Here is a 16,291-nt window from a genome sequence, read left to right on the forward strand (position 1 = left end):
AAGATACATCACTCAAGCTGCTGTTTTAGCTTCCAGTGATTTTTACATGTGCTTTCCTGTAACAGTCTGGGGTTTCCCCATATAAAACAAAGCAGTGTAAAGCAGATATCATCCATGGCTCATCCCAAAATGAATTTTGTGAGGGCCTTGGCAAAACTGTTGAAAGAAGAACATCTGCAGAATTACAAACAATAACCCCAGAAATGGGATAGATAAAAAAGGAGGATACCAAGAGATATCTTTTGAATAGAGTCATTCTGAACCTAAATTAAGCACTTCCTGCTGAGTTTCACCCCCAACTTACAACCAAACAGGAGATGTGGCATAAAAGCATGTGGAAAAGATGTGGAAGAAACCTCATTAATCCCTGTTGCCTTATTGCAAGGAGGTCATTGTCATTGCCAAGGTTTCTTGCCTTGGCAATAGGCAGTTGGTTTGGTTAAAGATACTCAGCTACAAAGGCAGGAAGACATTTGTGTTCACCAGTGAAGCACCAACAGGTGATATAGTTCCTAACAGTTACATTTGCTTTTTCATCTACCCCATTGGCCCCTAAGTGCTACCATTTTATCTCTTTTGCTTAACCTTTACTCATGCCTTCTCTTTGGTTCCTCTCTATCCAGCCTCTGCCCTCACCATTACTTGCATGCAGCTAGACTTTACTAAGAGGTTGATTTTTTGAAAAGCTATTACAATTGAGCAGCTTTGCCATGAGAAGGACAGTCCTTTTGTTCTAGCTTAGCAAAGGTAGACTGGCAGGGATTTAAATTTCTGCAACAAGTTTCCTTCTCATAAGCTATTATAGGGGGTATGGAAGGAGTTCAGCATCACAGCAGTTGTCCGAGAGCCCAGCAGCAAGGTAAGCAGATAGCCACACTGGGACTGAAGTAGGTCCTTTTGCCTCTCCCAGTCACAAAGTCGGCTCTTCTCACCAGCACTTGTAAGGTTCTGCCTTCTGATCTGAGCTGTCTGAGAAGAGAACCTTTCAGATCTTTATGATTATTTACAGCACCTAGAGGAGATTGCCAGTGCCATGTTTTTACAGAATCCTCATTAGCAAGATACCTAGTCAGTACAGCTTCTGCCTTTTTTCCAAGCTTTTCCAGAGTCTCCAGGTTCCTCTCTTCCTCTCTTCTCCTCCCAAAACTGAGAGGTGGGCATGGGAGGGGGCATGAATTCAAAATACACCACCAAGAAGAAGATTCTAAAATTGTAAACCTCTTTCATGAGAATGCAGCCTTGAAAAATCAAACCAAAAACAAATGATGATTACTTTCTTATTATTTTCAAAGTGCTGCTCTGGGATGCCAGACACATGAAATTCTCTGCTGCAGGTAGCAGACATAAAAGTTTCCGCACACAAATCCAACAAATTCCATCCAAACTACAACAGAGTGAGGAGTAAGTCAGAAAACAAGAATTCAGATTCTGTAAATTCTAAGCGAATAAAACAGATACTATAATAAACATTAACCATCCTGTAATAAAACAGATGACATTTCTTTCTCTCTAACCTCTTTCTTTAAGCCTCTTTCTCCTCAATCACAGAAGAGAGTGCAATAAAAGCACAGAAGCCACAAAACAAAATAAAAAAAAACTCATAGGATTATCACATAGGTGCCTTCTTGCCACATTTTTTTCCTAAGTACTTTCCAGTTCAGGTAATATTTTGAAAAGTTTTCTGTGGAAAAAATAGCCTAAATAGGTCTGGAAGGAAGTAATACTTCCTTTTTCATCACTAGAGATGCCTTGCAAAAGAGTCCTCCTGACTCAGCTTCTCAAAGACCAGAAGGTTAACAACATGTAAAGCAAGTACAGAATTGTCTCAGTCTCTAAATTCATGAATAAAAGGGAGATTAGGAATAAATTATTGTTTGAATAATTTTCAGAAAAGATTATGTGATTTTCTACCTTCCCTCTTTTTGCTACAGAAACTTACCTTATTTCGTCTTTGTATGGACTTGACCAACACATACAAAATCAGTTCTAGACTTCCCCTCTTACACTAGAGGTAGCCTGCTCAAAAATAAAGAAAAACTAAGTAGCACCTCAATACACAGATTTGGTAGCTGTATTTTTAACTTTTTTTTTTCTGGCCCCAAAAGACCCACAAAATTTCATCAGTTGGCAGTGACCTACAAAAGAAAAATAGGTTTGTGTGTGCTGTGTGAATCAGTAAGAGTGCCTACTCTTAGCAATAAAGCTATCCCAAACTGGTTTACCCTTAAGTTTTATCAAAGTTCTGCCATCCAGGTCAGGATGCCATCTTTCCATCAGCTGACAAAGCGGAGCTTCTGCATGTTTGTACATGTGCTTGTGTTTTGCTTTTAAAAATATTCTTAAACATTCTAGCTAACATGGATGCCCTACAGAAGAGAAGATACACTAGTCAATGCATATTCATTTCATGAAGGAAGCGGTCATAGCCCTCAAGAACGAGGAGTTGCATCACTTCATTGTCTTCTACTTGTCTTCTGGGTGTATGTGAATACAATAGGGCAAAATATGTTTGTAGTGTACTGCACTTCTTACAGTCTCAATTATAGCAGGTTACTAAGACTTTTTAGTGGAAGTATAAATTAGGGTGGTATGAAAACACAAACTTGTCTTATTAAGCACTAAGCTTCAGGGAAGAAGCCAGACAGCTTCTCTGACAGAGAACACTACTTCTAACCAAGAACATGTTCTAATTCCAAAAACTTGGGCAATACGGAGGAAAGTAGCAAATATAAAAGATTACATTTGTCTGAAACATATTTAAAGGCAGTAAATCCCAGCAGACACCTCCAGAAAGCTTTAAAGCTACAAAGTATTGATCAACAGAAAAGGATTCAGGTTCATCAAATGACTTACAATTAAATAAGAGCAAATCAGAACAGAAATATAGCACTGAGACCACTGATGCTGAAAACAAAAAGTCTTGACAGCTGCAGTTCTTATAGCTGGATGGCAAAAGTGAACAGAACTCTCAGGTACAAAACTGGAAACAGAAAGAATGGAGCATGACATCTGGTTATTCTCATCTCAGAATGATTCATCCATACAAGTAAATTTCAAATATCTTCAAACAACAGTTATAAATGCCTTACTCAATGAAAAAAAAGACAAAATATTAGGATTTACAGAATTGCATAGGCACCACATTCAGAGTACCTGCTGCAGTATTTGATTTCCAAAGAGGGATAATCCAGACTACAATCTCCAGCACTGCCAAATGATAGATTTCAATATAGTTAATGAAAAACAAAACTAAACAACCAAACAAAAAAACAGACATCAGAGAGACTGGTTTGAATAGTTTCTGCATTTTTCTACTAACTAGGTAAGCATGGTGTGCTCGTCTTGGGTAGATTTTGGTCTACCATTCTTTGTCCTCTCCTGAGTTTAGACAATGGACAACAGCAAGCAGATGGAAAATGACTCTTAGGCACTTGTGCAAACTCTATTAAAAATTCACCACAGACATTGTAGCTGATGGTTTGAGGCAACCTTGATGCGTAAATGACCTTATAGTTAACAGAAGTTATATGCCCATTAAGTTTCACAGAAGTACCAGAGCAGGAAGTATCTACCTGCATTTTTAGGCACTTTTTAAGTCTAACCTTTAGAATTTATCCTAGATTACCCTGCTAGAGATCCATCTTCAGATGAAGAAGAAAAAAAAAAAAAAAAAAAAGCATGACTATCGAAGCTACGGAAGTAACATTCACTTAAAAGCACCTCATTTTAGTGATAAGAACAAAATTGAAAGCACATTAATTTCCAACAGATGTTGTCTCTGCTGGTAAGTAGACCTGTTAAGGATACACCCCGTTGTTATCATTTTTTCCATTCCATAGGATAATGTGGTATAATCTTCCTAAGAGCATCACCAGGGAGATCTTCTTGCAAAAGAGTCCTCCTTAACACTGAAGAGAAATTTAAATGTATTTCAAATTTGAAAGCTACACTGAAATGGAAAAGCTGTACTGGCATAGCTTAATTATGATGTGAAGACATAGAGGTAGGAGTGAACCACTGCCTGAGCAAACAAGTAAAACCTCACATTTATTTCCAATTTGACTTTTTAAAATTTCAGTTTTTCCAGCAAAATATTTTTGAACTCACTATTGTAAGACTAAATACCAATATGTCATTCCCAAATCACTGTCACATTCATTAAATTGAGTTACAACTTTATACACTGGCACAACACATAGACTTGTGCAACCCCATAAGAAATGAAAAAGTCCCTCATTTGAGGATTTAGAGAGGAAAGTGCAATGCTAGTTGCAAGTGAGGACAGGGTACAAACAAACTGATAATCAAAAGACAACAAGGCACAAGTTATTAAAACAAGGTAAGAAAATACTATTAACTAAAATAAGCCAGCCACTCACAGAAGGACCAAAGTCCCATTAGAGCACTGACCTTAAATTCCCATAAAATAGAAATTCTGTCTCAGAGGAAGGTTCTGTTAGCCATAGGCTATATATTCAAAATGTAGTCAGACAAGCATGGAGAAAACTATTACATTTTAATTGCATGGGCTCAAGAAATGCATTTCAATATACAGTTAATTTTGGTGACAGGCATACGGAAACCAAAGGCTATCAAAAATATATAGAAAATTAATAATGCATTTTTTTTAATTCCTTAACACAATGAACCTTACAGAATTAACAAGATTTATTACATTGAAAGGCATATCTGGCTGAATATTTGAAGTAGCAAGGAATATTTTACTTCATGGTTTAATTTTTGTTGTGACAGAGGTGGCTTTTTTTGTACTTTTCTGTTTTATACTTTCAGAGTAGAGATGAAATTCTGTACCTCAGTTTGGATAAAGGATATCATTGCTTAGTTTTAGTTAAAAAAAAATAGCAGTACAAAGTACAAAAGCCAGATGTTTAAATTTTGTTTTGAAAAAAAAACTTAGCAAAATATAGAAAAGGAAGAAGTGCATCACAAAAATCTATTTGTGCAATGAAAGGCTGCACAGTATACCCAGATTGTAGTCACAAGATTCTTATTAAAACCTTTGGGATTCAGTGCTTAGCTTTGGTTGCCTGACCAAGATGAATAAATACAATCAGCAGAGGTGGTCTGCATACTAGTTTAAAAGCTAATTAGTGTGAATTTCTCCACATTTTCAGTGGACAGCAGACATCCTCAAAATCGGAGAAGGATGACCTGCTCTCTTTCAGGCTAAGCACCAGCATAAGAAACAAGAAACTAAAAGTATGTTATCAGAACAAATATATTATTTTTATAAGCAGAAAATGCTGAAGAAAAGCTCCTATGGATATTTATACAGTCAAATTTAAAGTTTTCCACAATGCATCATAAAACTAAATTTTCTCTTACATGTACTCTTTCATGCATTTTAGTATTCTAATTTCCTGTTATTTTAAAATAAGCCACTTTCTTCTAATATCAAATAAATGATGCCTTCTGGTATGGGGAACAGCCTCTACTATTTTCAGTAAAAAGGACTGAACAGTATTTACATTTAGGAAGTATTTAGTATAGCTCAAAGGACACTAAGCAACTCATTATTTGTTATTCTGAAAGCATGTAAAATTTTCAGCCCTTGAAATCAATGTAAGACACTAATTGTGAAGTAATGCATGTCAACACTAAACCCTCACTTATTTAGTTTGCTCCTTGTTTATAAGGGCTCTCTCTTCCTTTTTTTGACTTCTTCCACTCTAAACTCCCCAAAAGTTCCTTAAGATATTAACAAAATCATCATCCTCCATGATTCCAACACTTAATCCTTCATAGTAATCTTCAAACTCAGAGTAGAATACTTCATTGGGATTGCTGCAGGAATCTCCTAATGTTTCTAGAAATGATGATTTAATTTCTTCTTCTGTAGCTTTGCCTGTGAAAGTATATATTTTTTTCCATTAAATATATTTTCAAGAACAATGAATATACAGCATTCAATATATTTCAAGAAACCTTTTCAATTTCAGCTTACAAACAATTTTTTCTTGAACAAGTTAAAATATTCTGAATCCCCTGAAGATGACAAAGTCATTGGCTCACTTAGTATCAACAGCAGAAATGATATTACTTTAATAGCACATGATAGCATTAAATATCAACAAAAAACATGAGGCCAAAGTCCGTTTAAACAGATTACAAGATCAGGAAGATTTTTCTTCAAATGACAAAGAACTGAATGATGCATTCCTAAATTAAAATTTTGGTAATTCAGAAATAATCTTTGTAACAAAGCACATGCTTAATGCAATACAAGTTCAAAGCTCTAGAAAAATCTTAAGATTGGAGTTTGCATTTGAAAAGTGTTCTGGAAGTGAAACTTGTGTGTTCTAGTGACTTCATAAAGATTATATTTGAGATGATTTATATGGCATTGAGAAGGAGTTTTATATTTGCAGTTCTTATCCTTTGGAAAATATCAATTTCAATGAATTACTGTCCTCGCTGTTACAACATGACTGTTGATTTCAAGTACAGTATATTCACCATTGCAGTACATGCTTCTAACAGGAGCATGTTTTTAAGGTCTACCGTTCTTGCTTATAAGCAATTGTGACATTTCTGAGACCATCTCTATTTACTGTCTATGCAATCACTGGGTTTTCTCTGGCTAGCTTCTTTCAGAAACAGGACAGAAAAAAATATTCTGACAAACCAGATGAAAATTTGAATTTACTGAACTCTCAGTTCTGAAGGCAGAGGGAAAAAAATGGATGGTGGTCCAAAGAGGTGAATTATGGAAAACTAGGATCACAAAGATTTTCCTCTGTCCAACATCTCCATGCCACCATGTGTCTCCATGTGTTACCATTAAAATCACTGGCAATACAGAAAACATTCTCCCTTCTGCAGGTAAAATAGGAAGGAGCAGGGCACCAGGGAGACTTTCACAAATACTAATTTGATACATGAAGATGTTATTTTAGAAACTAACCTACAAAGATTTAAACTCCTATTTTTTCAATAGCCGAAATTGAACCTTTTGGAGAGTCCTGAAAAAATAATGAAGATACCAACATTTCTTCTGTAAAGGATGACAACCCATGTCCCAGAAATAAATGAATAATTTATTCAGAAACTCAAGTGCCAAGTACATTTAGTGACACTTGGAAACTGTGTTTTTCATCAAAACATGCAGTAATATGAGAAAAAGTTTCTCCTCCAAAGTGAAAATTAATAACATCATATGTGTCACTGATTACTTGCATGCAAAAGTTGAGATGTAACTACTTAAAAATGTAGTCCTAAACAGGTAGGGAAAGGAATCTAATCTGCATACATGAAGTATTTGTAGCTTGAGAAAAAGCAAGTATTAAAGTTGTGTATATGAACTACATTACAATTTATAGTCATGTACAAGACAGACACGTTATAGGTAATAAGAGGAAAAAATAGTTCTTGTTAACATCTCCAGTCTAAGCCAATATGAAAACAGGTTATATTTACACCAAATAGGTTCTGGATTCGATACCTCTGTTAACAAGTTGACTTCATCAAATACTTTTATTTTTTTTAATGTGAATTACCTGCCAATACTAGAGGGTGTTTCTTTGCACAGTAACATTTTCTGATATCTGCCATAGGCACACTCCCAGTTTTATTGAAATCTAGTTTCATATAGGCCTAAACAAGGGGAAAAAAAGCAGGCAAAAAATTTAATATAAATCTTGAATATACTTAACTATGTAACACATATGTTTAGATTCATGCATTGAATTATGTCAACTTACCTACTTTATGTAAGCAAGTTTAATCTGCCATCATAGTGAGCGGATACCAAAAAGTGATTCTAGAATATGGAATCTCACAACTATTTTATCTCAACAAATTTTACATCAAATATCACCTAACAAACTCAAAAAAAGTTGTCTTCTCTCTCCAAAATTTCTAGCTTATCCTTAGAATCTCAAGTCAGGTTGCTTCCTTTCTGCCTCCTCTAATTACAAAGTCTCCCAGGTCATTCTGATAAATAGGGAAGCCTCAACACTGCTAACAGCAGTCTCATTTTTATTTCAACAGTTTTGCTCAAATGCACACTCAATATATAAGGCTAAGAGAGTCAGATCCTCAGTGATTAGAAATATGAAAATATATAGCTTTTTTCCTGATCTTCATGATATCCAGTCACCAAGATATTGACTAGTTTGTAATCAATGTTTCATACTGCAGCATACGGCTCCACATTACATTACCAGTCCCTTTGTCGATCCAGTTTCTAGATACACATATAACAAATGGTATTTCAACTATAAAATGTCTCACTAATACAGTTCCTCTAAGTGTAGGTAGGTCTCAAAGAAGGCAAGTATTATTTCCTCGTTTCACGCATTGAGGAAATAATACACACACAGATAGTGATCTTCCCGAAACTGAGCAATCAGACTTCTGGAAGAGATAGTTTCACACAGCCAAATGCTTTACACTAGACTGAACAGTAAGACTAGCACACATACTCATAAACTCAAAATAATTAAAGATTTAATTCTAAATTGCAGAGTTCAAAATTAACTAATTCAACAATGGAACAATGTGTAGTCTTCTAATCTACATTTATTTTAATAAATTTATGTCACAGCTTAAGGAGCTGATTATTAGACGCACAATTTAAGGGGAAAAAAAAAAAATCAAAACACGATGAATAACCAACTCCAAAGTTAGACTGGAAAATATCTACACTCAAAGTATCTGCCATGAAACTTACTTTTCTTACAAATGCTTTCCGATACTCGTTCATTTCTCCAACTATGGCACGAATAAATTCCCCATAGTCAACTTTATCAGTCTTGCTATGATCAAGAATAAGCCATAAGGATTCGAACTCCTGTAAATTAAAAGTAACTTCCCAACGTTAATTCTTATAAAATACATGTGAACATAACTATTGGGGTATTATTACACTGTGAAGAAAATGCAGAACACTTAATTTTTATCTTTAGGTAAGATAAAATTCAATGCATTTAAAATACAAGACATACTACAGTGATGGAGACAAAACTTTACTAATGAAATATAAACAATTTCTTAACAAGCAGACCGCTTGCAGTTATTGTAGGCAGAAAAAGCAGACCGCTTGCAGTTATTGTAGGCAGAAAAAATTTCAAGCATGGTTCAAAGGACAAGCCCCTTTCCACTCCAAGATGGTGCAACAACCCCTGTTAAATTCGAAAGTTATGCCACTACCACTTAAGAGACAAAGAAATCCTAGTTCTTCTGATATTAATGCAAGGCAGCAAAGTTCTATAAAATTTTTCTAACCAATGAAACCAAATAAATCTTGATGTCTTTATTGTGTCCAAGAACAAAGCAATTGCTATGTAGAAAATTACAGTATCTTCACAAACAACTTCCAAATCCAAACTGACTCCAAGATTCGCCAAACTAATGCAAGCTATTAAGGGTCAATGATGACCATAAAAAAGTTATGTGCAATTTTGCTATATGTGAATAGTTTTTACAACACAGTGTATAGAGTGTTAACAAAATTACTGTCATGTAAGTTAAAAGCAACTTAAAGAAGAAAGATAAGAAAATAGCATCATATTAATTATTTTAAAAGGGCCAAAAAAGACAAAAATGGATCGCAATCCCACTTGCTTCTTTGTAACACAAAAGATAGTGCAAAAGTAACTTCTCTCTCTCTTTTTTTTTTTTAATTTCACATGGGACTGAATGCAGAAATGCCAACATATCACAAAGTTAAAAAATAAAACAAAACAAACAAACTTGCAAATAGTTATTAAGCAGTTTCAGCTAGACTTACCCCTTCAGGGACTTCCAAATGGAATAATTTTAGAGCTTCCTTAAAGTCTGCCTGAGAGAGAAACCCATTTCTGCTCTTGTCTATTTGTCGGAAATACTTGCCTAAGCCTGTTATAACACGAACTCCTCTTTTCCTTAGTGTCTCTCTGAGCATACCTGAGGATCCAGAGAACAAAATATTTACCTGAAGTTGGCCACATGTTTCGGAGATGATTTAAAATAAAACAAAACCACAAGTACTTATGATACTGGTTAAAATGATACATCCAGGCTCTCTCACCTTCGAGAAAATGTTAGTTCAAAATGAAACTATCAGTTACTCAACATTTGAGTAGAAGTCATATAAAGAACAGCAACATCTAATAAACCATTAAAAAGGCCACACAAGGAAAGGAAGAATGGTTTTCACTCTACATATGCTCAAATTAAAAAACTGCTTACTTCCACTAGAAATGATTACGTATCATTATTCAACATAAAAAGCAATATACCAACATCATACTTTGTTAATACAAACTTTTGATTATGGGGCACAGAACTGCTCCTTCACTGTACAGAAATATTAAATAAATGTGGAAACAAGAACAAATACAAGTGATTCAACAAAATTGTTCCACAGTAATATCCACAGAACTATTTGTATGGTAAAAATGATGGCCGTATCAAAATCTCTAGGTAGCAGGCTTACTTTATGGGTGTCCTAATTTCTCAGTATATTCTGTTAACAGAAGTCACCTGCTGTTATCCTATTATTTTTTCAAATTACTAATATTTACAATTATAAATCAAAATGGGGGAGGGGAGTTGTTTCCAGTAAAAGATGACACCCAGCATGTTAAAATAGGTCTTAAAATACATAAATGTAACCTTCTTCCAGGCCACACCAGCAAATGTTAGATACAATCAGATAATCGCAAAATCAATTTGTGTGTATTATGCCAGGAAAAAAAAAAAAAGGAGAATTAGAAGATAAAAAATTTTCCTAATTTATTAGTCAATGATTTTTCTAAAAGTAAATGTCCAAGCAGATTTTAGTGACTGAAGAATACATAAAAAAAAGGTTTAGCTACTGACAGTAAATACTTGAGCAAATCAGGAGCTGGTCAAATTCAACAGTTTTTGTTGATCACAGATTACAAAGATAATATGCAACAGTGTACAAATATCTTTCTATAATTTTAAACACAAAGATATTCCTTTGTCCAAAAGACCGTAGGGAGGAACCTGGTAAAATTCAGTTATGTATTCCAGAATATACTAATCAATATGTACTCACATATTAGTTAACACAATACTAAAGACTATGAAAAATAACAACTTTTCAATATACAGAAATAATGGTCAAAAGAACTATCTAAAATTAACATAATATTACAAAATTAACTGAAGAAATGGGATTGTGTTTTGTATATTTTGCCAGTAATTTTTAAAACAATGCCAGTTTAACACAGGATCAGTGCTACACTTTAGCATATTTTCATAGATGTCATTACAGATAACATTTTATTGATTAGTTATAATTATTCTGTACAGTTTCCATGACCTTTAGCCAGACCTCTTATTTAAAGAAAGAAAATTAAAAGGTATATCTATGAGAGGATACAGTATTCTTCTGATTGCTTTATTCTAATATTGGATTCCAGTAATATTCATTGTATTAATTAAAATAACTTTTGTTTAATTTCATTTATACAAATAAAATCCTTAAAATTTCACTACTGTTCTTTGTATTTAGCTGTAAACAGAAAGAAATTAAAATTAAGTGGGTTCTAGTAGACACAAACCTTGGATCTTCCTGAAAACTTTGCTGTCATCAGTCTCTTGCTTGTCAAATTCTTGCTCGAGTTCCATTGAAGTAGCTCTAAAATAGACAAAATTCATATTGATTGGTGGATTTACATGTAATGTTACTGAATTAAAAAAAGCTGTAGTAAAAAACTTTTTAACTTTACATTTAATTCTTATGCTACCCTTATAAGCATAGTATACAACTGCTTTAGTTTGAGATGGCACACATGGAAGTCATTGCTCAGTAGTTGCAGGTATGCAGAAATTCTTGTCTGACAATATTCTATTAGCAGCTCCTCTACTAATTCATTAATCATGGATAATTCCTCCTGTGTGTAAAATCTCCAGAAAAAAATTTCAAGACTAAGTCCCACTCTTCAGCTCAGGCCACTTGAAGAATTTATTAATTAGTAACATTTTTTTTAAGAACAGGAAAAGAAACTTCTCTTTAGAAAAGAAATTTCAAAACTATACAATTTGTATCTTGAATCTCTACTCTCCTAGCAATGTAGTTAAATGCTAAGGGAAACTGCTAACTGAAAGAAAACAATTAGGTAACATTTTTTTTCCATCTGTTCCATGTCTTAGCTCCTCATCCATCACTAACGGGACACAAGGACAAAAAGACTATCATTGTTATTACCCAGACAGAAAAAGAGCAGAAAAAGTTGTCTTCCATGATGCAGACCAAGAACAGTATCACTTAAGGGACACTGGGGACCAATCCAGCAACATACCCCTACCAAAGAATACCTCTGCAGAAGAACAGAATTATTTAAAAATTTCCCTTAATCAGTGTTCAGATATTTCACACAGTGTCACCAATTCCTTACAGGAAGAATGGGTTCCATACTACTATTCTGATTCAACTTACTGAGGTATGCCCCGAACCAAGGAGGAAATGTTCTGGACATGATCCATCAGTGACAAGCAAGAGCAGTAAGAGAGATTTCCAGACCTTTTGACTGCAGTGACTGCACCTTCTCCAGGCAGCCTACAAACAGCTCCAATGAGAAACTGCCAGAAATCTGCTAAACAAAAAGTATGAAAAATCTGCCAGCTGAAGGAGGAACTCTGTTCAGAAAGGGAATGGACATTATACTGATGGAAGTCTGGCCAATTATTGTCTAAAAATCCCTTTCTCTGCTTTGTTCCTGCAACACAATACAATGGAATACTTTTAAGATGACTGTAATGAACAAATTATGGATTCCTAAAAGAAAAGAGAAAAACGCTTGAAAAAAGTTGATGAATGAGATAAAGTGAATGGGAGTCTCACACAAAAAAATATCTTGTGAGACAGCACAGAGAAACTTCAAGAGAACAGAGGTGCTACAAGTTCTTGTGTGGGGCACCTATTGCATATATTTCAAACACATCTTGAGAAACATGCATTTCCTCCACAGCCTTTGAACTAAATATCAATGACTAGAACAAAATAGTGACAAGACGATCAGACAAGAAATATGAAATGAATTAACTTTAAACTAAAAGGCTTCTGAGCACTCGTGTGACTTTGTTGTTAGCAATCTTGGGAAGCAATGAAAACAAAAATGTCTAAACACAGAATTGTTCTTTTAATACCCTGTTAAACAATAGGCTGTCCAGATTCTGACTGATTTTAACATCTGATGATACCCAGAAAATGAGAGTAACAGGGTGTCAAAAGAATGACAGTAGGCCTGTCACCCAGTTTTCTATTTGTTACAGGATTTTACCCACCCACTTTAAAGAAATGTTAACACAGGTGAAATCTTCAAGAAAAGATGTATTTAGAGACTGATGTCCTTTTAATTGGACATTGCACAGAAAGATAAGGCCTCCACAAAAAAAATGTGTCTCAAATCAATAAATCAATTTCTTCAAGAATGTGCAGGTAATCAAAAAGCCATGATGATGTTAATGTTAAAACCATATTCAAAAGTGTCCATGCTGCTAACTGTAGGTTATACAGACCCAGAAGAAAACTCTTCTTAGTTCAGGTGTCTGAGTAATAGATTTGGAGGGGAGGAGACACCTTCTGAAGCAACCACAGAGAAGTCTTAACTACTGAGTTTAAGGTGCTAGTAAAGCACACAAGTCTTTTCTTGCACTGGAGACTAAACAGAAGACTTTTAGCTTCGATTAAAGCCCGATTTGGAAAATACATAAGCCTTCTCATTTCAAATACAAGCTAATAAAAAGAAGACAGACAGGCATCTTTCCATGATATGGTGTTTTGCATCTTCTTCTGAAGAAAGCAGTATTAGCTACAGTTACAGACATGGAATCTGACTCCATAAAGACTGTTCTGATCTTCTGAGGCCATTTCCTTTTGCTTTCATTCATATAGGCTAACTGTAGGTCTGTCAAAATAAATGAAAATAATACTCAGAACTGTCAAAAAAAAGGTTTGTTTTCTAAGTACAGCTGTTCTGGCAACAAACAACAGCAACACTATAGACCTAAAACTGGATCAGCACATCTTATATGTGGTCTAGGAATTATACTTAAAAATTTGTGTTTTGTCTGGCAAGTTATTCACTCCTCAGAAGGACTTTCCGGGGCACATTTCTAGAAAAACAATTCACAGAAATTGTTATAAAGCATGTTAAAAAAAAAAATACTATGGAAGAACCTACTGGAAGAAAAAAAGTTCACTAATTACTTTAACCAGAGCAGGAAGGCAGAGGCAAAAGCACTACTGCCAACTTTATGCTGCTTGCTCATTAGTGCCTCGCCATGGAGTACTTCTGTCTTCTGAGGCCAAAGACTTGCCCCTCTGCTATCTATGAAGGATTTTCACCTCCTATTTGGGTAACTCGCATTATGCAGTTTGATCCCCAAAAGCTTGTCTAACCCAAATCCCGTAAATCCATGGGAAGATAAAGTCAACAACCAACTACAGAGGACAGCTCATCCTCTCTAAAACACATCTAAAATACAAAGGATTCACGATCTGTGATGGCAGGGCATAGGACCTCCTGAAAGCCTGCAACAGACTATCTGAGCAGGATTCTCTGTGGTTTTAGTAATGGGGGACAAGGACTCACTTCAAGAGTTTTGTACCAGAGAAAGCAGATAGTTAGATTTCAATAATCCCCCATCTCAGAAAAGAGAGACAGACTTCAAAATCTAAAATCTAAAAGAACGCACTTTAATTTGAGAGAGGATAAAAAAGAAGCAATTTGTTCTACCATGGGTAGCAGAAAATCCAGACCTGAATTATGACCTGAAGAGCAGGTCTTGATTACAGAGCCTTTAGAGGTAACACTCGATCAACTCCAAACTCTACAGGTACCAGATTAGCAAAGAATGAAGGAAGCTATGTAACAGAATGATATGCTTCAGAGATGCACAGTCTTATATAAAACTATCCAAAATTAAGTTGTATTGTTTTCCATTTCATGGAAACCTTGCATGGAGGAAACAATTAACAGTAAGCATCATACAACTGTATATTTCTATAACCCATTCGATTGAAATTTACTGCTTTATGGACTGTTAACTCACTATGGCTCCTCTGCAGAGCTTTCAGTGTAAAGCAATCTTAAAGTGAATATTACTGTAAGCACAAGCTTCATTTATCTAAGCACTTGCAAAAAGAAAATAATAGTTACATTATTCTAACTAAAGCAGTCTTTAGATAGTGAATGTATTTAACTGTGCCTCTGTTATTGCTGTTCCTACTCTAGAAGGGATTGGAACATCTGGCATATGAAGAGAGGCTCAGAGAGCTGGGACTGTTTAGCCTCCAGAAGAGAAGCCTTCGGGGAGGATCTTATTATTCTGTATAAATACCTGCTTGGAGGGAGTAAAGATGACAGAGCCAGACTGTTCTCAGTAGCACCCCGTGGAAGGACAAGAGGCAATGGGCACAAATTGACAAACAGGAAATTCCGTTTAAACTTAAGAAGAAACTTTTTCACTCTGAGTGTGGTTGAACACTGGAACAGGTTGCCCAGACAGATTGTGGAGCCTCCATCCTCAGAGATACTCAAAACCCAACTGAACACAGGACTGGTCTACCTGCTCTAGTTGACCTAGCTCTGAGCAAGGGGGGTTGGACTACAGAATCTCTAGGGGTCCCTTCCAAACTCAATCTGTGATTCTATGAAAATTTATATCTTGTAACATCTACTACAGGCTGACTCATCACCAAAATTTGATTCACCAAGCTCCACTGTATTTCCAATTCTGTTAAATAACTTCCATGTTCAGGCAACCCAGTAATATAATACATTTTCATACCAAAATATTACTTGTGTTAAGAACCAGCATACTGACAATAAAACCCAGACACCCCAGAGGAAGACACTGCATTCCCTAGACAGTTTACTTCTATGTAGATATTAAGATGAGAATACTATCTACAAAAATAGTGCATACTCAAAGATTACCCCTTCACCTAACCATTTGAAAAAGTTCTAAGAAAATCCCATCTTTCAGACTGTGAAACAATCTAATTTACCAAAACCATTTTGACAGAAAAAGTACAGAAATACTGCTCCAAAAGAGCTTTTCCGCTACATAAATGTATTATCTCTGAGCTGTATCAGCGTCATACCTGCATTCCACTGATCATAAAAGAGAGGAAATGCACAAGGAGAAAATAATTTTCTCCCTATGACAACAGCCCATCCTCTTGGGAAGAGCTATTTACAGACGTGAACCAGTCCTCTTTCAGTAGGAAAGGGGGAAAAAAAAACCCAAAAAACACAAGTACAGATAATCTCAGGGAACAACTAGGTCATATATCCCAGTGAAACACACT

General features: G+C 35.2%; 1 protein-coding gene across 1 annotated transcript in view; it reads right to left on the reverse strand.

The window, feature by feature from the left end:
• Window positions 1-4,163: 4,163 nt before the first annotated feature.
• Window positions 4,164-16,291, reverse strand: part of CAPS2 (calcyphosine 2) — a 35,340-nt gene continuing 23,212 nt past the window's right edge. The window contains exons 13-17 of the mRNA XM_026074281.1: window positions 11,535-11,611; window positions 9,752-9,906; window positions 8,693-8,812; window positions 7,518-7,614; window positions 4,164-5,866 (exon numbers count right to left, since the gene is read on the reverse strand). Coding sequence (XP_025930066.1) covers window positions 5,691-5,866; window positions 7,518-7,614; window positions 8,693-8,812; window positions 9,752-9,906; window positions 11,535-11,611 — 625 coding nt within the window. The 3' untranslated portion in view covers window positions 4,164-5,690. The remainder of the gene's footprint in view (window positions 5,867-7,517; window positions 7,615-8,692; window positions 8,813-9,751; window positions 9,907-11,534; window positions 11,612-16,291) is intronic.

Source organism: Apteryx rowi, unplaced genomic scaffold, assembly GCF_003343035.1.
Source record: "Apteryx rowi isolate R43461 unplaced genomic scaffold, aptRow1 scaffold_385, whole genome shotgun sequence".
NCBI classification, from domain to species: Eukaryota; Metazoa; Chordata; class Aves; order Apterygiformes; family Apterygidae; genus Apteryx; species Apteryx rowi.